General features: G+C 35.5%; 2 protein-coding genes across 3 annotated transcripts; both read right to left on the reverse strand.

The window, feature by feature from the left end:
• Positions 1-1,869: 1,869 nt before the first annotated feature.
• LOC116119443 (glycogen synthase-like) lies at positions 1,870-10,115 on the reverse strand. Its single transcript, XM_031405394.1, has 10 exons — positions 9,924-10,115; positions 9,099-9,266; positions 8,109-8,630; positions 7,615-7,713; positions 7,440-7,492; positions 6,410-6,467; positions 5,889-5,971; positions 3,736-3,813; positions 2,489-2,568; positions 1,870-1,985 (listed from the first exon to the last, which is right to left on the reverse strand). Exons 1-10 carry the CDS (start codon positions 10,113-10,115, stop codon positions 1,870-1,872), a joined length of 1,449 nt encoding a protein of 482 aa, XP_031261254.1.
• Positions 10,116-11,894: 1,779 nt separating this feature from the next.
• LOC116119405 (serine/threonine-protein kinase STY13-like) lies at positions 11,895-19,072 on the reverse strand. Of its 2 annotated transcripts, none has more exons than XM_031405344.1 (3): positions 18,898-19,072; positions 17,179-18,168; positions 11,895-12,548 (listed from the first exon to the last, which is right to left on the reverse strand). In XM_031405344.1, the coding sequence occupies exons 2-3, from the start codon at positions 18,087-18,089 to the stop codon at positions 12,209-12,211; spliced, it is 1,251 nt and encodes a 416-aa protein (XP_031261204.1). In that variant the 5' UTR covers positions 18,090-18,168; positions 18,898-19,072; the 3' UTR covers positions 11,895-12,208. The 2 variants fall into 2 exon arrangements, with proteins under 2 accessions (XP_031261204.1, XP_031261205.1); XM_031405345.1 differs by lacking the exon at positions 11,895-12,548 and adding an exon at positions 16,196-16,695.
• Positions 19,073-20,238: the final 1,166 nt, after the last annotated feature.

Raw genomic sequence — 20,238 nt, forward strand, 5'->3', positions numbered from 1 at the left:
TATGTTGATGATATTGATATTACTGGAATGGACTGTAGCTTGATCACCCAACTGCAGTAGCATCTTTAAGCCTCATTTCATATGAAGGACCTTGGTCCTCTTACATACTTCTTAGGCTTGGAAGTACATACTGATTCCTCTGGCATTTTTTTGAATTAGCATAAATATACTCAGGATCTGATTGCATTCGCTAGTCTTCAGGATACTTCTTCTGTGGATACTCCTATAGAAGTAAACACGAAGTATCGTCGGGAAGAGGGTGATCTCCTTTCCAACCCTACTATGTATCGACAATTAGTGGGGAGCCTGAACTACTTAACCATTACTCGTCCTGATATTTCCTTTGCAGTACAACAGGTTAGTCAGTTCATGCAAGCTCCACATCATCTACACTTGGCCGTCGTTCGTCATATCATTCGATATCTATGAGGTTCTCCCAGTCGTGGCCTATTCTTCCCTACTGAGACTCCTCTTCAACTTGTGGCTTACAGTGATGCAGATTAGGCAGGATGTCCTGATAAGCGACGATCTGTTACAGGTTGATGCATGTTTCTTGGTGACTCTTTGATATCCTGGAAGAGTAAGAAACAAGATCGCATGTCCAAATCTTCCACCGAATCTGAATACCGTGCAATGTCTGTTGCTTGTTCTGAGATTCTTTAGCTTCATGGTCTCCTTGCTAAGATTGGTTGTGTTCAATCTGACCCTACTCCTTTAGATGCTGACAACACTAGTGCCATTCAGATTGCTGCCAATCCCGTCTTTCATGAGCGTACCAAACACATTGAGGTGGACTGTCATTCCATTCGGGAAGTATTGGACACTCGTATCATTTCTCTTCCTCATATTTCTACTGACCTCCAGATTGCAGATGTGTTTACGAAGGCCATGACACGACAACGTCATCAATTTCTTGTGGGAAAATTGATGCTTCTTGACCGACCAACATCAATTTGAGAGGGGATGTCACTATGATACGCTCCATGTTTCCTTATTTAGTTCTCACCAGTTGTACATATATACTTCCTTATTTAGTCAGAATCTGTATATGGACATAGTTTTGGTATAGACAGATTTAATAGCTGAAATTTAGGCAGATATTTCCGTTGTAATTTAGGCTTGACATCCACAAGAGACTTTACTGAGTATGAAAGTTGCTGACTTAATAATTATTTAATTAAGCGTCTATAAATTGAGTTTTGACTATGAGACACAATGACATTACATTTTCTTTAGGAAAGGACAATCAGTAATGGTAGGCAGCAACATCAGGAAGCATTATATCTTATTTCGAGTTGTTTATATGGTTCCTAGTAAGAATTTGGTTTTTAGATGTAGGTTAGGCCAGTGACAACTAGATATACTAATTGCATCAAGTTTTTGATACTTCAGAGTCCAAATTTGCTATGTCAAAGAGTACAAAACAAGATCTGACAGATAGGTCTACAGCTGAAGTTGATCATAAAGCCATGGCTCACATAATTTTCAGGTTATATTCTGATAGGAACCCACCCCAACAACTTAAACAATTGGGCGAGGCCATGGGTCTTTCACAAGTTTGGGTAGAACTCTCCTTGGAAAATCGGCTTGCCAAGGGAGCGTGCTCAAGCCTTTATAACCCACATGCCCACCCTTTTCTCTTCCAATGTGGGATCCTAACACACTACCACGCTTCCGCAACCGAGGTCCACGTCGGCCTCTTTACCCCTTGGGTGACTACGCGGATCCCCTTTACCTCGGGCCTCCATGCCCTTTCAGTCCAGGCCTAACGTTAGCCTACCACGTAGGCGAAGTCCACATGAGCACAGGATCATACTCTGATACCAATTGATAGGAACCCAACCCAACAACTCAAACAATTGGGTTAGGTCATGGTTCTTTCATAGGCTTGGGTAGAACCCTCCTTAGAAAATTGGCTTGCCAAGGGAAAGTGTCCAAACCTTTATAACCTACATGCCCACCATTTTCCCTTCTAATATGGGATCCTAACATATTCACAAAAAACTGTTTATAGAAGATGAGATTCAATAGCAAAAGGCCTACATAATAGTTTTCTGACAATCAAACTACAATTAAAATACTATTCGATTGCTTCATGCGAACTCTCTTCGTTAAATAATCAGTCCCAATCTCTCATCCAATATAATTCCTGACAAAATAAATCTTAATTGTCTCTCTCCATCCCATCCTCTCATGATCACAGCATTCCTTTCTTTAATAAAACTCCCTAATCCCAATCAAATCTGATTCCTAATCCTTCCTCCCTTCTTTCTCTTTCTCTCTCTTGTAGACACAGATAACACACAAAGAAGCAAAAGATCTTTCTCAGGAATTTCTCCCCATTTAAGTATACTAATTTCTTCCCATTTAAGTATACTACAAAATCTGCTACTTTTAATTAGTATCACTTTTGCTTGGAGGATGTATCTGCTATGTTTTTCAGATAAGTTAGAAAACAAATGCTTAATGGTAGAAAAAATATTGTTACCGTGAAACTTAGCAGGTAAGAAAACATCGGTAGCAGGGTTCCAGATCACAGTGTCAATCCCATTTAGAATTCCGAAATACCTAAACAATAACATAGTACTACAATGTCAAATATAAGAAGGAGAGTGATCAAGCAATCAGCAAATGAGCGAAAAAAAGGAAGCCAACTACTCATTGTAATACAAAACACAGCCTTAGCCATGCAGTAAGCATTCCAACAAAGTTTATACTAATATTAATTCCCAGTTTCAGTATAGATTGACAAAGTAAACAGCACTAATTGTAATTTCCTATTGTCACATAGTTTCTGATTTGTGAATACTACCCATAGTAACAAACAGAAAAAAAGTGCTTGGATAATGAGAAAGATTATATCCAATGACAGGTATTAGTTTAACGCCAAAACTTGTAAAGTCCTTCACTTTTTCCTTTCCAGTTAAAGAGAGTATAGGAACCTGTGAGTGACATTGCATGATTAGTTACTTGAGAAGAGCGGTACTAAAGCCACCACACTGGAAAGATTTGATGTTCCAATGCTAAAGTTGAGTTTGGTAGTGGCAATGGAATTGAGACCAAGGAATTGTGTAAGGAAGGAACTAAAGAGAGGAATAACTTCCACTGTTTGGTTGCAATTAACTGAAGGCATAAGCAACGTACTGAATCCATTATGGCAATTGGTTAACTATCGAAAAAGAATCAAATACATATTCTTTTAAAAGAACTACTCCTAATATGAACATGCATTAGGCCTATCATTGACCTAAAAATTCCATATTGTATTACATGAATCACTGTTTTCATTTTTCAAATAAAACAATATATCCGATACTGTAATGATTCCTAACATTTGATAAAAATTCGGTAACTCAAAAGTATCCAATTTAACAGTAGAAATTACTTAAGACACTAAAAACAATCATAAAAATTATGCTACAAGGTCAGTTGATATTTTAACAATACTAAGGAGTAAATGTCTAAAGAAGATTCCATAGAGAGTAAGATGGTGTACAGGCAATTTAACATTTTTTAATTGATAACAGATGGAGGTACTACAATGTACTAGGAAAGAGAACCAATATCAAAGCTCTAACAATCATTAACTGTAAGGAAATCATCTGATTAATGGTTCTAGTAGATACAACCGTATTATGTTGCCAACATATGCACTTGGCAGGAATATTAAGATTTTAAATCCAAGTACTGAAAAGAATATAAATACATATAAGCAAAATGTATTGAAAAACTCACTTGTCACGATTGCTTATTAATGTGCTTGCAAGCCATCCAGAGCAAAGTGTCTCTTTAAGATACGTTGGAGAGACTGTACTGAAGAAGAAGAATTACATACTCGATTAGGCAAAAGATTTAAGGAGTAAGTCCATGCACTAGTTTGCACTGTTAGTGAAAACGGAAACATTAACATTCAACTTAAATTCAATCTCTGCAGTTCACTTTTTATTGGAGTATGTGCCTCTATGCGTGTGACACAGGTTTTGGATATAGGAAGACCATGGATTTTGAATCGCTGAGAAGCCTGGAAGTTTTTCAAACAAGTCTTATTCCAACAATCTGCTTGATACCCGAGAAGTCCAAGTATCTAATGCTCTAAAATGATACATAGACCAATAGTTCCTAGAAATGTCCAACTTATGGGTTAGTCTATCGCTGACAAAAAGATCAAAACTAATGATAAGAAATCCTAAATCTATATCTCTTTAATATGTATGATGTGCAAGAGGAACATTGAAAGCATTGATCACCTCTTTACACTGCCCAATTTCCATGCACCTTTAGCTTATCCAGTTCAAGGCTTTTAACTCAGATGAATGCTGCCTTCCTCTATTTCCATTCTTATTGATAGCCACATGGATTGGAAAGAGAATAATAGAGCAATAGTCCTGTGGGATTGGGCAGTTCTGACTAGAACAGGTAAGTTACTTATAGCTTTATTTGGTGACAAATGTGTTTTACCACATTGCATTAGTCTATATTGACATAAGTTCAGGAAAATGAAGATAGAGATAAAAAATAAATAAATAAATTATATTCTTTCTTTCATTTTCATCAGAAATTATATGTTGGGTTTTGTATGCTGGTTCAGTATTCATAAGGCATGCATAAATAAACAGACTTGGGCTCCAACTGTTAACTCAAGATCCAATACCAGCCAATACTTGTGCAAAACATTTTTTTAGAGAAGATAATGGAGATCAAGGTGCTGACCAAGTTGATGTTCCCAAATATTCCCAAGATCCTTTGCAAGGAATTGGTGGTCCAATGACATGGGTAAAGAGATGATGAAAGAGGCTTTGCAAGGCTTGATCATAGAAGTGCAATACAAAGAGGCTGTACTAGAAGACTCTAAGACTAAATTCGAAGATTTCAAAGCTTCACCAAGGATGATCTATTATCTTTTTACGCAAGGGATAGATTTGGAAGATTAAGTTGGATGCGAGATTAATTTAGGACTTAATTTTCGTTTTTTTTAATCTTGGGTTTTTTTTAATGTTTTAATTATCATTAGATTCTTTAGTCTTTTATTTATTTAAGGTTTGTTTAGGCCCAATTCACTTGTACTAGAGCCCAACCCGTTTTTCAATTAGCTAGGGTTTTTTTTAGGGTTTGCTGCTTATAAAAAGGGGCACCCATGTTATTTTGGGGGGATGTATTATTATCAATTGAAGTTTATTTTCAGAAGGCTATTTGCTTGTCTTCTTGTGTTCTTGAATGAATGTTTGAATCTCGACTTATCAAAGGGAGTGATCAACCTTTGTGGCGTCTCAAAGTTAGGGTTTTAAGGACTTAGTTTCCTTAGGGTTCTAATTCGATCATCCTCAACACGTTCCTAGCAAACTAACTTGTTCCTATTCCATTGAGTTCGTGGGTTCCTAGGGTAATTCGCCTAAAGCGTCTACATCAGAAGAGCTAAACCAAATGTTGAACAATACAACAATTACAAGTCACTCTACCAGATCCAACAGAGCTTTTGAAATTTATATATTCAAATTCAAAGATGTAAGGTTTACTCCTCAATAAGATGGCAATGCTTGCTGCACTGACATCACCATGTTTCTAGCTCTTGAAAAGAGGACTCTTAAATATTAGTCAAGCACAGCCAATTCAAAGTATGTTGACTCCCTACTAGCTTTGAACCCAAATTTTCATTCATTTATTCAGCAAGAAGCAATTGTTGTGAGAAGTATTATAACACATCTACTAGCAATAGAAAACAAGAGTGTCCAAAAATGAGAACAAGAAGATCTGCACATAGGCAAGATGCAGTCAATGGGTGTTAAGAGATAAAGAAGAAAGTGACATGAGTAGTGAGAAATAATAATATGTGAGAGAATAGAGCATGTAAATTTAAGAAAATTACAAACACAAATCAAAAGACCACTCACATTACAGCATTGCTATACACAATTCCACCCTTCAGTAGGCTCAGTCTCTCAGGATTGTGGCCAATTGTTCGATCATCGACTGCCTGCAAGTTAACAGATATTAGAAAACTAGAAGCTTTAGCTGTTTACAAGAGTATATTGGAGTTTAACTGGAGCGATAGGTGAGTAAAGCTTAACAGAAAAAAGAAAATCAAAACCATAATCTGAGTTCTCAAAGATTTTAGCACATTAAAAATTAAAATAAATAAATCCATGGCGGAATGAACCAAACATCTTTTCATTAGGAGATGAGAGTAATAGATAAGACAATATAAAAATCTTTATTCCTTTTGGAAAATTCATTGCCATGAAAAAAAATCAATCCACCTCTTTGCAGCAGAAAAAATGCTACCATAACAAACAAGTACTGGTTATTTAGAATAATCTGATGCTTCAATGCTATATACTAAGTATCTACAAATACGGGTAATTGACAAATTAAAAATTAAAAATGTTGTGTGATATCCACATAAAAAGCTCACCTTGTCCTCAGTTCCATATATAGATCCATCAAGACCACATTTACCGAGTTGCTCTTTTCTACAAACATAAGAAACACGCATCTTAAAGAGATGGGAAAAAATACAAGATAAGAACAGAATTTATCAACATTTTGTTTATTTATATTATCGCGTGCCAAAAATACACAATAACACCAATCTCCAGCATTTACAAGCTAGCAACTTTGCAGGGACCATGAAATATCGAAATTGAAGCCATGCAGAATAACAAAAGGATTTTGTTGCAAATTTCTACATAATTCTAAGTTTCAGTAATTTGTGTTTATCACTTTTTGGGTTTTCAACCAATATCTTAGATGCAAGATTTACATGATTTTGACGACTGGATCACCAGTAGTATATTGTTTAATCAGTTTTTGCTTCATGAAGTTAAACATGAGTTTTTCTATCACGTATGCAATGACATAATCGTAATTTCAACAATTTCAGCACATTAGAATATTCTCACAATTAAATCAAGTTTAACTTGAGTAATTAGGTCTTGTTTTCATTTGAGTTTATTTCTGAAACTCCTGGATTTCAGGAATCCTGGTCATTTATATAGATTAAAAAAAAAAAGAGAAATTGATGTTGGACAGGCAGAAGGAAAGAAAGGGAGAGGACAGAAAATTAGGAAAAGATAGAATAGGAAGTAGAATGAGAGCAAAATCAGGGGGGTTAAATAATATATTAATGGTGATTGAATAGACTGAAACAGGATTTTCAGAATTTTAGATTGAAACAGAATTGGTTAAGTAGGGGGTGGTTTTCAAAATAGCTTGATTTTAATCATTGTTATATTGCATGAATCTATCCAATGCATAACCATTTGGTAAGAAGAGTGTAATTTTCTTTAGATTTCTTTAACTTCTCATGGGAATTTGTACTACTTGTAAGATTGTATTTTAGGAAAAATCCAGATGAAGAAGCACGAATACATGATAAAGAAAACAACTATGAAGATAAATGGTAACTCAAATAATAACAAAAAGAAAAAGAAGCTGTGATTTACCTGCATTCCCCATAATGCTCCATGTTGTGGATTGTCAACACTATTCTCGGTTTCTGCAAAGTACATAAATATTATCAACGTTACACGCAAAAATGATTGATTAACAATATTTTTTCATTCTGGTAAGAAAATGAACTCTATACAGATAGCGATAACAGAAAAGAAAGTAAAATACCTTGAGCGAAAGAACGTGATACATATCCCAGTAAAGCAGGGGCAAAGCACCTGTCTGCCACTCATGGACATGAATGATATCAGGATGAACTCCAGTCACCTGCTACGTAGTACTATCTTGTTAGATTTCAGAAGAACACAATGACTCAACCAATGATACCAAGCTCCAAAAAAACTTTGAAAAGAAGTAAGCAAGAAGTATATGATTTGAGATGTCACTAGCTTGATCACTTGCTACCACCCAACCTCTTTTTAAGTTGGATAAGTGAATGCAGGTGAAATTTTTTTTGCCTGTACACTGTCAATTAAGACAAGACATACACTTCATGCAAAAAAAATTCACAGTTTTAGTAGTTTACACACCAGAAATACTTAATCTTCAATACGTAATATTCTATTTTATAATTCAATGACCAGCTTGATCTGTTTCAAAATAGTGTAGTCTGGATAATAATTTACAGAACTAAAGATAATACCCCATGCCAATTCACAAACCTGCATCCATTCTAGGCAAGCACGACTTAAAAATAGATATGCCTCCAGCTCATTGTATGAACCCCCATAGACATATTGCCCCTTGAAGAACTGATTCGACGATTCAACAAATATCACTGGGACTCCCGAGACTAACCCGCGATAGGCTTTTATTGGAACCCAATCACCATCATGATAAGAGTAATATGTCGTGATCAATTCCAAATCATTGATCTCCTGTCTCTGAATGCACTCATAGAAAGGGAGCATTACATCTACTGTATGGCCACATGATAAACATGCACGGGCCAATCCAGTTACAACATCACCAAGACCACCAACTTTCGCTATAGGTGCCATTTCAGCTGTAACATGAATAATGTGTAAGAGATTGGAGTCCTTCTCTATGTCAGCTGAAACTTCTGGGCTCAAATCCGTCGAGGGAAATTTGTTCATCCAAAATGGGATTTCATCCCCAGGAGAAGGCCAAACCCATTCTCCAAGACCAAAACCAGCTGGACTTCCTTGTTTTTCAGTAGCTACCTGCAAAATTGAGTTGGTGGCACATATAGTCACAAACAAAGACATGACATAGAGAAAGTTTCACAACCGAATATCGCCAACCATTCTGCCATAAACAAAATCAGTATAATTTAAATCACAAAACACCTCAAATGAAACAAATTTTATTTAACAACAATTCTTATCCGAAACAAAAAAAAATCTAGCAATATCAATGCACATGATCGCCAGTTCTTCCAAGAGCCTGGGAAATTTCAGGTATTGATTCCATTTAGTCCCAGACTAGAATCAATGACACAGTATAGCCTTCACTGAGGAAAAACCAAAATTTCCATTGTCCACGATTCATTTGTTCTTTTCACACAGGAAGTAATACGTAACTATACATAGCTTCCGCCATAAAAGTGAATAAACGATATATTGTACTCAGTCATCAAACAAAGTAAAAATATTAACTTTCAGCAAATCAACAAACCATGAGAATGAGACCTGCAAAGAAGGATTATGATTTGCTTGAGAAAGCACTGATGTAATCTTGAATTTAAAGGAGTAAAACTTGCTGTGACTTCTCATTTCCGCTCTTCTCTTAATCTTAAGCCTCCTTGAATTCACCAACAATGTATTACAAAACTTGCCCACAAATGCACACTCCATTTTCTGTGAAATGATATTTTATTAATAATAACCTACACTTCATACAAAATCTGCAACAAATAATAGTTTAAAGAGTGACATTTATAGAGTAGAAAGAAAATTTTGAAGGACCCTCTTGCTCGATTACTGAGAAAATGAAATGAAATGGACAACCTAGGAAGGACGATGCACAACTATTTCAAATGGAAATGTACGGTGTATACCACAAGAACACTACAAAGAGACAAAAACATGATCCTGGGGTGTGTTTGGTTGACAGTATTGTCTTCTGTTTCATTAAAACGCTGACATCTTTTTGTGCGTGATGACTGATGATTAAATATTAATAAGATCCTGGGGTGTGTTTGGTTGACAGTATTAGACTGTACTAAAGGGTGGAATTGCATTGTTTTGAAGTTATCCAACGGTTGGCATAATTTTAGGGTATGTTTGGTGGCTGAACGACATGTACCCACCCATAGTTTGCCGTAAAGACAATTTGATACCTAGGAAATGACAAACACCCACTTTTCGTTAGATTATGTTAGTGAATTTCGTCAGCTGAAGGGTAGTACGGTAATTTCATATGCAGTCGAAAAAAAAAAGCAAACAAGGGGTGGACGTTTTCAAAACCATAAGATTTTTGGTCGGTTGCAAGGAAATGGCCGGGGAAATACTCACCAAATACTTAGCCCATTTCATGCCAATTTGTTCAAAAGCAACTGAGTATGCAGCATTTATATCAATTTGGGTATACTTTACCACCATGGTCAATGCCAAAGCCATCAAACAATAAATCACAGTAATCATAGACATTGAACCAACCAAACCAATCAGTATATCCCTTGCAGGACGCTTAGTCTCTTTAGCCATAGTTGCCACCATGTCAAAAACCGTATAAGACCAATAAACTATAGCTGCAGCTTCAAAAAACCCCTTTGCATCGAAAGGCGAAAATTGGCACTAAATTTGAACTATTGCCATGAACAAACCCAACAACAATAACAAACACAATCACACAAGTAGGGAAATGGCTGGGGAAATCGAGGTGAGAGGGACATTGGTTTTGGAGAAGGTGATGTGGGGATTCAGATGTTAGTGAGGGCGGCATCCTTTAGCGCCGAAATCCGGCTAGTTCTGGCTTGATCCGGCTGTTGCTAGGGTGATGTGTCACAGGAAAGAGGAAATTCCGGCCAAAATAGGTCAATTCTGGCTGGGGATGGAGGAGGATGGTGATGGGAGGTGAGATCAACTGAAAAGGTGAAGGAAAAAAGAAAACAAGCCTGTAAGAATGGCGGCGGTGACGGCTTTGAAGAAGAAAGGTGGAAGATGGAGAGTTGAGAGAACAAAGGTGGTTTTAACTGCAGAAGAAAGGGATGAAATGACATAATCACCCTTTATTTGTTTTTGAATTTACTATCTTACCCTTTTACAGTTTAATTTAACGAACAAATATTAACAGAAAGTAAATGCTTGTCATATCCAAACTTTTTGGTACCAAATTGTTTTTACAATAAACTATGGGTGGGTGCATGTCATTTGGCCTATGTTTGGTTATACCTTGACAATATGAAAGGGTCGTAATTATTTTTGAATAAAAAAATATTAAAATTAAAACATATGTAATAGTAGTCAACGACCATTCGTAGCACGGTGGGTGGGCTTGCACCATTAATCTACCAATAATGCTAGATGTATAAAGAAATCTTACAAAGATTTATGTACAAAGTGATGTAGCAAGAAATGAATGGAAGAGTACATATAATGAGTTTAACTTTTTGTGTTCACTCTTCTATTCATTTCTTGCTACATCACTTTGTACATAAATCTTTGTAAAATTTCTTTATACATGTAGCATTACTCTTAATCTACGTAATAGTAATAGCCTCGTAACTCATAACAAAGGATAAAGTTATTTATATAAAGAGAGTTTGTATAAAATGGAGTGATACATCATATGAGTGTCACGTGATATAAAGACTTATATAATATTAATATGATATTAAATTATGTGGATTTTAATATCATGTGATATGCTTTGTGATAAACTTTCTATATATAATAACATTAATATTACAAATTCACTTTGCAAAAAGCAAAGAGATTCCATTGCCTTTTTCGACCTGATTGCGGCCAAACAACATGTCACGGACGCCATTTTATAAATCATTGTCACTAGGTGCAGGCTTTGTCGACCACTTTTCCTGATTTTTTAATTTAATTTAAAATATCATTTCTTATTTAAACTACTAAAAGTATAAGCTACAAAATCCAACTTTTAGAAACCTTTTACAAAATATTACTTGATAATACACTTCTGACATAATGAACTTTCGAGTTTTGACATTAGTTACCAGAAATGAAAGGCAGAACAACTCCATCTTCACCCTTAGAATTGTCATTTAGAAAAACTTTGGGGGGAAATAATCATTATCCCTCGAATTCTTCTATATTAAGAAGGCCAATACTCAGATAATATTCTTCAATAGATTCGTTAACTTTTCTTTTATTGCTAATGGAAAGGAAAACATCAAATTTAACCCTTTTCATCCTTCGCTTCCTCCTAGTTTTCAATCTCATCAAACATATCCAAGTAATCAATTACTAAAGAAGAAAGAAACCTTTATCTTAGGATTAGGAATAGAGCAAAAATCACAGATGCACACCAACCTCTCCGTTTGTTAGGAAGCAAATGTAAAGAAGCTGCAAGTAAAACTTAGTAAGGACATGTATACATACAAACATCAAATATTAATTTAGCAACATCAATCCATTAAATTGAAAACCCTGAAACCATAACACTTCTTATCATAGCTTTCTCGTCGTTTTTTCTATCTTAACAAACAAATTAAACCTGATAAATACACAAGGGTAAGATATTATCATCTTTTCCTGCCTCTTGCTCCCTTTCCCTTCTCTTCTTTTCATTGTTTTCTTGTCACTTTTTTAATTTACATATTTCCACATCAGTCTGCTGTCATTGGTTGTGTCATACAACACCTAAAACGAGCCTTGCGCACAGTTGTCATGATCTCAGTCTCCGCATTCTCAAGCATTCTGACCACTTCCGAGAATGGAGGCCGGACATCAGGGTTGGCATCCCAGCAACGGGTCATTATCTCACCAAGAACAGGCAAGCAATCATTGGAAATGATCGGACGTGCACCCTTGTTGACAACTGCAAATGCTGCCTGCACTGCTGTCATGTTCTGGAAAGGGAGCAATCCAGTGACAAGTTCCCAGAGAACAATCCCGAAGCTATACACATCAACTTTCTGAGTGTACGGCCTGTGCTGGATCATTTCCCTGCAGAGACAGAATAATTATTGCACTCAAGTAGCCCACATTGAAAAATTGAATTCAAAGAAATAAGAAAAATACTAACTCGGTATATTAAAGCACATACTTTGCTTTCAGTCAACAAATTAGCAAAACATAGAACAAGACACGTGCATAATATGCAGTGGTGCAAGAGTATAACTATGTATTATATTATGAAACAACATGGTGATGTTTTCTACCTAACATATAACATTCATAAATCCTTGCAGGATTTAACTGACCCATCAGTAATTGATAAAGTGAGTTTGGGTAGAACTCACTCCCAAAAGCTAGCTCAAGGGAGGAGGGAGCCCAATCACTTATATACACCAAAACAGTCTACTATTAGGGCGCCGTGGGACAAATTCAACTACTAACACCCTTCCTCACGCTCGGCGTGCAAGGCCGGGATCCAAACCCATCATCGCCCCAACCAAAGAGGAGAGAGAAACAAACGTGGCTTTGATACCATGATAAAGTGGGCTTGGGTAGAACTCACTCCCAAAAGCTAGCTCAAGGGAGGAGAGAACCCAATCATTTATATACACCATAACAGTCCACTATTAGGGCGATGTGGAACAAATTCAACTTTTAACAGTAATTAATACATGATTCAGCCCAAGACCTCACCCTTGACTGCATTCTTTTAGTAATGTAATAAATAAGTCAAAATTCACAAGTACAAATTATGAATCGGATAAAGATAAACGAACCCTACAGAAGAAATGAAGCAATCAAGCTAACAGCACACTGATGTTATAGAGCAAAATAAGTGAGCATTTAAATCAACATTTCTTACAATATCATCAACAGAAATGTTTTCTTTCATGCAATAACCACTCCAAAAGGATATGATGAGCAAACAATTTATTTTCACTCTACCACTTCAATGAATAACAACTATGCAATACAAGGGTAAGAATGACCACAAGTGATAAAAAATACAAAGCAATAAAAGCCAATTTCTATGCAATGAATGTGCTTCAGAGTCGAGCCAAATTCTATTTAAAATGCATGTAACGTGTCCAATGCATTAAATTTCATAATAATCCTCAAAACATGATTAACAAGTTATATGACACAATAGAAGAGTATGAGTCATAACCATCAGATAGCAGCCTATGGTTGACGATACAGATAATTCCATATGGAGAGATATCAGCCATCAACTTCCCTTATCTAGCTCCAAGTGACTAGAATTTGGAAAAAAAAAGGGAGTTGAAACAATAAAAAATCTTGGGGTAAATGAGTTGAAATGAAATTGTGATCATTGAAATATACTATTTTAAGCATGGTTTTTCTTGCACCAAGTCAAAAGGTGAGCAGACAAACACACTTCATAATTTACCGAGCAAATAAAGTCTTGGCAAGTCAAATACCACTACTTTGGTATACTCCCATATACATTTTTGACACCTTTGATATTCAAATCTTAAAATGCTTTCTTAATTTTTAGAAGATTAAGCGTTACTTCCACACATGTACCAGTAAGTACATTGAATGTCAGGACAGTTTTTGGATAATCTACGAGTGTAGTTAGAAGTAATGGAAAAGAAAAACTCAATAACATAAATTTTAGCCAATCTATAATCACAGAATGCAGCTGCAGAGTATATAATTCATAGTCGGCAAAAAAAATATATGTTTGTTTCCTGACATTTCAAGGATGGTCAAAGGCAAGCCAGACACTCAACTACGCGCACAAGAGGAGGCATTGGAAAGACAGCTTAAAACCGTCGATGAAGGGCAACTTCAGCGAGAACCTAACCTTTGGAGCCCTGTGGGAGCATCAATTGAGGCGAAAGGTAATTGTGATGACCCCCAATAAACTACGAATTTCTCTATATGAATAAAACTTGAGCTAAATACAAAAACCTTCACTCATATACATAAGGACATGTTTCTCAGCACCATTCTACCTCCCTAAAACAAAAAAAAAATCCATCAACCAAGGTCACGAGAGACTGGGAGATGGAGAAAAATAAGAAAAAGGTGAGTACATGTGTAGTATGCAACATAACTCCCACACCTAGTTAACAAAAATAGGCCAGAAGTCAAGCAGAATTTGATTGAGACATAATTCCAGATTGCACGCCAATGGTTTTCTAATATAGAAATCATGATCATTACGTAGTCTGCTTTTTTTTTTTTTCTTTTTTTTTCTTTTTTGCCTCTTAGTTTTAGCCCATTGTTTAAAGGAACTTACTAATTTGTTAATAAACACATCTCGATGATTGACCAGCCATGTGAATTTTATTTATGGCTCTAGGTATTTCCCAAAAATACGTTTTATAGCGTTAAAAGTCCCTTTTCATTTGACCAAACATATTTTTGGCACCAGGATAGTTCTGGTCAATCCTTGGACCCATACCTTTAACACGTGTTTTGCTCTTGACCAAAATGAATTATGAGCTTAAACATGCTCCAATCAGTTAGAATCAGCCAAAATTTGAGATCCATTTTGCAAATCTAGCAAGAGATGCCTTAAGAGTAACATTTTTTGGCCTCTATTAGCTCAAAGCTTAAATCTGACACATAATCTAAACACAACTAATAAATGAAAAGAAAAAACTAGCAGTTTTTCTAAACTTTTTGAAATTTTTTACGAAATATTCGGTTATAAATCGGTAATATTTGAATTAAAAACCTAGTAAAAACCCCAATCAATACCCATAAACAAAAGTTATTGCCCAAAGATTGACTAAACTTATTAGTAGAAGTACGTTCTTCACACAAGAGACACAATGTCCTCAGGGAAATTAATAAGACGTGCAGTTTTAGTAATAGCAGCTCTATAATCAGGAATGATTTATCATTTAATCATCGTCAAAAATTTTATGCCTACTTTGGATCAGCTTAAATGCCAAATGTTGTTTAATATTTGACATAGCGGGTGCATTGTGTAACAAGATGAAGCAATCACACTAGAGCATTAAGTGAAACAACCCAAACGAAAAATAACACACTAGACCTTCACCCATCCTAATCTCCGTACAGCTAATTTGAAGATTTGTGCATTAAGTGTTCTTCTAAAATTGATAAATGTTTAAATCAAATTATATATTAGTGCATTTGATATTTTCTATTTACATCATAATAGTAACAGCAAAGGCTAAGATAATAGATATCTAGGTGCAGATGAAACTAATACAGATACATTCTTCATTTAGCTATATGACACACTTTAAGAACACATCATCTAGGGTCAACTAACTTCATGTAAGTCACAATTAGAACCAGCCTCAATGTGGGAACATAAATAATAGCACAACCCAAACTCATCCAATTTGCAAGAAAAAGGATCCGTAAAGGGGTTGGTATGACTTGGCTTTTAACAAATGGTTATACTGTATGAGTTAATAAACTGAAGCCTATGGCAAAAACATTGGTTCAATTCCTGCCAATATTAAAACAGAAAACTAACATGATAATGTATAATGATAAAATATCTATGTTTCTTAATTTCATCCCCTTATATGTTATCATGATTAATGGTATATAAGTATAACCGGTTTCACTCAAGTCTTGCAATTAGTGCACATAAAAACCAAAACCGAATAATACAAACAGCTTTTACTCTGTTCAAACCTAAACCTAAACCTAAACCTAAACCAAATTACCCAAAAGCCCAAAAAGAAAAAAAGATAAAAAAGGCCCACACAAACATTCCTCTTGCACAATCATGAAAAGAAAAGGGTGAAAAACCATTTTCCTCACTGCATCCTCATACATAGGTACCCCAATTTATTAAATTGAGCGAGCACAATTAACCAAGTTATATACCCCCTCGAGGCAATCCAAGAAATATGAAGACATTGGACCTCACATGGAAGCTATAGCTCCAAACAAACAAGAAATTTGATTATCACTTATGAAATTAATTTTCATCAGACAGGCTGCCAACATGATACATTCTATAAACACATACACACATGAATGAGGTTATCTAACCAAGAATACGAAGTTAATAAATATGAGAAACTAAAAACCCCGTTCTCTCATTAGTACATTACGACATCTCCAAGGTCCAGCAAACAGAAATAAACTGCGGCGAAGAGTTTCTATGCCCCTCCCATTTAGAATGCTCCAAGTATTTCTAAAGTACAGATGGCAAACTTTATCTAACACTGCCCTGTCATGCCACAGAAATGTCCAAGAAATCAACAAATAAGCAGAGCCAATGGCCCAACATCCCAGAGATTATACATGTTGATAGACTCAAGTTCACAATGACATTTAAGTTAAAAGAGAAATTATGAGGAAACATGAGATATGCTATAAATAATTTATCTGCTTTTTCCTTTAAGTAACATAATCACTAGTAATATCAAGAAGAAACCACTGAAAAAGATATTAATCCAATATCCAAGTAAGTTAGATATAAAAATCTCTCTATGCAACTAACAAAGATCAGCACCAACAGAACTAAAATTCCCCCACAGTAAATCATGCCAAGACAAAAAGTAAAAGTATAGTAAAATCAAAAAATTTAAAAAAAAATTATCACAGCCAACAATAAGATTGGAAAGCATCCAGTAAGTTTAAGGGGAAGTTAGTGAAGAGAAAAAAGGGTGGAAAAGAAAATCGTAGCAGATAGGGAGTCAAATGATCTTACGGAGCCATCCAGCGATATGTGCCAGTTTCTGGGGTCATTCCCTCGGTCTGCACCTCAATCCTAGCAACTCCAAAATCAGCAATCTTGATTGACTTGTCAGAAAAAATCAATAGGTTATCAGACTTCAAATCTCTATGAATCAAACCAAGCTCATGAACATATGCCATTCCCCTTGCAACATCTAATGCTTGCTTGACAGCCAACTTCAGTGGCACAGACCGGTTTTGTCGTTTGTTTAAAAACTGTCGCACTGAACCTCCCTTTGCATATTCAGTCACAATGCACCAAACCATTGGCTTACGGCATCCACCGATAAAACGCACTATGTTGGGATGTTTTAGAGTGGCCAGCATTATGACTTCCTGCTGAAATTGTTGCTCTATCAACTGTGCCTTTTCTGGATTATTTTCTGGCCTCTCCAAGATCTTGATTGCGACCTCCTCCCCACTGTAAGTACCTCTATAGAGTTTCCCAAAAGCACCTTGTGCAAAAGGTGCACCCATATTAAGCTTCCTTAAATCAATTGTCCACTCATCAAAATTCTCAAGCCCTTCTGTGGGAGAATTGCTATCCATAAGAGCCCGAGCCAAGGCATCGTCGCTCAAAGCATGTGTGACCCTTCCTCGACGATTAACACTATGTCCAAAGGAGTGGTTGTCATTAGCACGCCGCCGCAATCCTTGGTGGTTTAGAATACGAGTATGAGAATCATTTGATCCGACACTGCTGTTATCTATGGACATTGCAACAGACCCTCCACCATTGCTTGTTTGCAAGCTACTAACACTGTCGATTGACATGTTGGTTCCCTCGCCAAGTTTGTGATAAAAACCTTGGGACAAATCATCATAGTTGTTAACATGGTTGTTTAGCCCTATTATTCCAGGAAATTTCGAACCACCCTCCAACATTTTCTAGCCAGATAAGCAAAACTTCAACTCTACTTATTTCTTCAGCATCTGACTTTTCAAGCTCAAATCACTAGTAAACCTGAAAAGAACAAAGCCACTTCATTATTGGCAAGTAATTAAGCATAAATCTTAAGATTTAACCTTCAATTCCTCATTTACCAAACAAAAGTCAGAAAAATTCATATCAACATCATTTAGTTTATATTGCAATAATCATTTCTTATATTGGGAAAGTATTTCAGGATAAATATGAATGTGACAACCACAGACTCATAACAAGGAGGATAAATATGAATGTCAAAAACATGGAACCAACACAACAGAAACAATAAAGAAAACAGTATATAATTTATCAATGTTATGGATTTTAAAATCAGATCAACCTGCAGATGAATTAAGAGTGACATGATACAAGTTTCTTAAATTAATTTAAAAAAATTAAGTACCTCAAAAACTTTACCGGAATTAGAATATTATCCGTTAACTACCATGAAAATTCATAGAACCTAATACAAAAGGTTGTAGAAACACAAATAAACCCTCAATTCATTAAATTCATAGAAGCAAAAACGAAATTAAGAGAAATTCAAAGGATCGAAAAAACCCTAGAAGAAGCATAGGAATCCCTAAAATCCAAAATTCATTAACAGTCCACAAAAGAAAATATCAACTAAATCCACACCGAACTGGAAAGATTACACAAACAAACATATCATTTGAAGCAAAATCAAAAGACTTGAATCAATACATATGAGCTCAAAAATACTAGAAAAAACTCAAAAGGAAAGCAAACACAAACAAAACGGACCTCGATCAGAAGTAGTTGACTTGTAGATTGTGATTCCGGCAGAAGCTGAACGAAGAGATCGAGTGTATAGAAGGAGAAGAACGAGTTATGAGTTAGTTTTTGGAAGAAAGGAGCAAAGAAGACTAGGAAGAAAAACAAAAAAAGGGTCTTTGTTTCTGGTCTTCTGGGCTTTGGCTTAGTTTCATTCTTTTTTAACTCTTGTCTTAGCGGGTGTTTTTTTACCCTATAATATTTTTTAGTGTTAAACTCATCCTTTTTTTTTATAAAGTATTAAACACCCCTATTGGGGGATTTTTGTAATTTTATAAGGGGGTATTCGATATTGTTTAAAGACGATTTTCATTTATTCTAGGGGTTTCTTTAATACTTTTTGAACTAAGTGGATGGTTTTGATACTCAGAGATCTTACAGGAAAAAAGGAAAAAGCCTTGTCTTAGCAGAGCGGATTCTGGTGTGCTGGCTTACACCGCGTGTCTTTGTATGAATATTTCAATGATCCACGTGGCCGAATTTTTCAGGATTTGATATGTAGATTCCCTTTGAATTTTAAATCCATCAATTCTCCTCTTGCAGTTTCAATCTTCTATTTTTATAATTATGAAGAAATATTCAATAAACCCCACCTTATGTTTGCTAATTTTAAAAATTAGATTCTAAACCCCTATTTCGATTCTGTCAATTTTTTTTTTTTAATTTAACTGATGAACAGGTATTGTTAATATTTCAATTTTTTTAAAAGGGCATTATCGATCTTTCACTGTAATGAAATCCTGCATTAGTATCCCTCATTTTTTTCTTATTTTCCTTTCTATCTCATCTTGTTCCTCTCCTTCTTTCCCTTTTTTTTTTCTTTCGCTCTGACACAACCCGTCCCGACCCTCCTTATCCGATAGACTCCGGACACACCTATGAGACTCGGGTGATCGAAACATGCCATGTGAGAAAACTATAAAACTAATTTATAAATAAAACATCATAAAAATGTAACGTCATTTACATATAAACAAGTGTAATTAAAATTTTCACAAAATGAAATGTATAATATCAGATTTTTTTTTTTTTTTCCATATCTTTAATAATCCAAAACAAGAAATAAATACATGATGAAGGAAACATAAACTTTACAGCGGAAAACAAAATACAACTATAGAATCTATGGTGAAATGAAGTCGTGTGGCCCAACCTTGAGTAGAATTCACTCCTCTACATGATCACCTTCTAGACCCTGGGGGAGGAGGGGGGGGAGGGGTAAGAAAAACATTTGAAAATGAGGGGTGAGCTAGAAATGCTCAGTGAGTGAGGAATGGGTTAGTATATAATAAAAGATTTCAATATACAATA

Source organism: Pistacia vera, unplaced genomic scaffold (assembly GCF_008641045.1).
Source record: "Pistacia vera cultivar Batoury unplaced genomic scaffold, PisVer_v2 Contig89, whole genome shotgun sequence".
NCBI lineage: Eukaryota > Viridiplantae > Streptophyta > Magnoliopsida > Sapindales > Anacardiaceae > Pistacia > Pistacia vera.

Excerpts from the sequence above, each read along its gene's own strand:
- LOC116119443 (XM_031405394.1), bottom strand. The coding sequence starts at position 10,115 with ATGGCTAAAGAGACTAAGCGTCCTGCAAGGGATATACTGATTGGTTTG. Across the intron at positions 3,814-5,888 it reads GTGTATAGCAATGCTGTAAT|TACAGTCTCTCCAACGTATC; the intron begins GTGAGTGGTCTT and ends CTTCTTCTTCAG. Across the intron at positions 1,986-2,488 it reads CTTACCTGCTAAGTTTCACG|GATCCCATATTAGAAGGGAA; the intron begins GTAACAATATTT and ends TGAATATGTTAG.
- LOC116119405 (XM_031405344.1), bottom strand. The coding sequence starts at position 18,089 with ATGTTGGAGGGTGGTTCGAAATTTCCTGGAATAATAGGGCTAAACAAC. Across the intron at positions 12,549-17,178 it reads ACATATCGCTGGATGGCTCC|GGAAATGATCCAGCACAGGC; the intron begins GTAAGATCATTT and ends CTGTCTCTGCAG.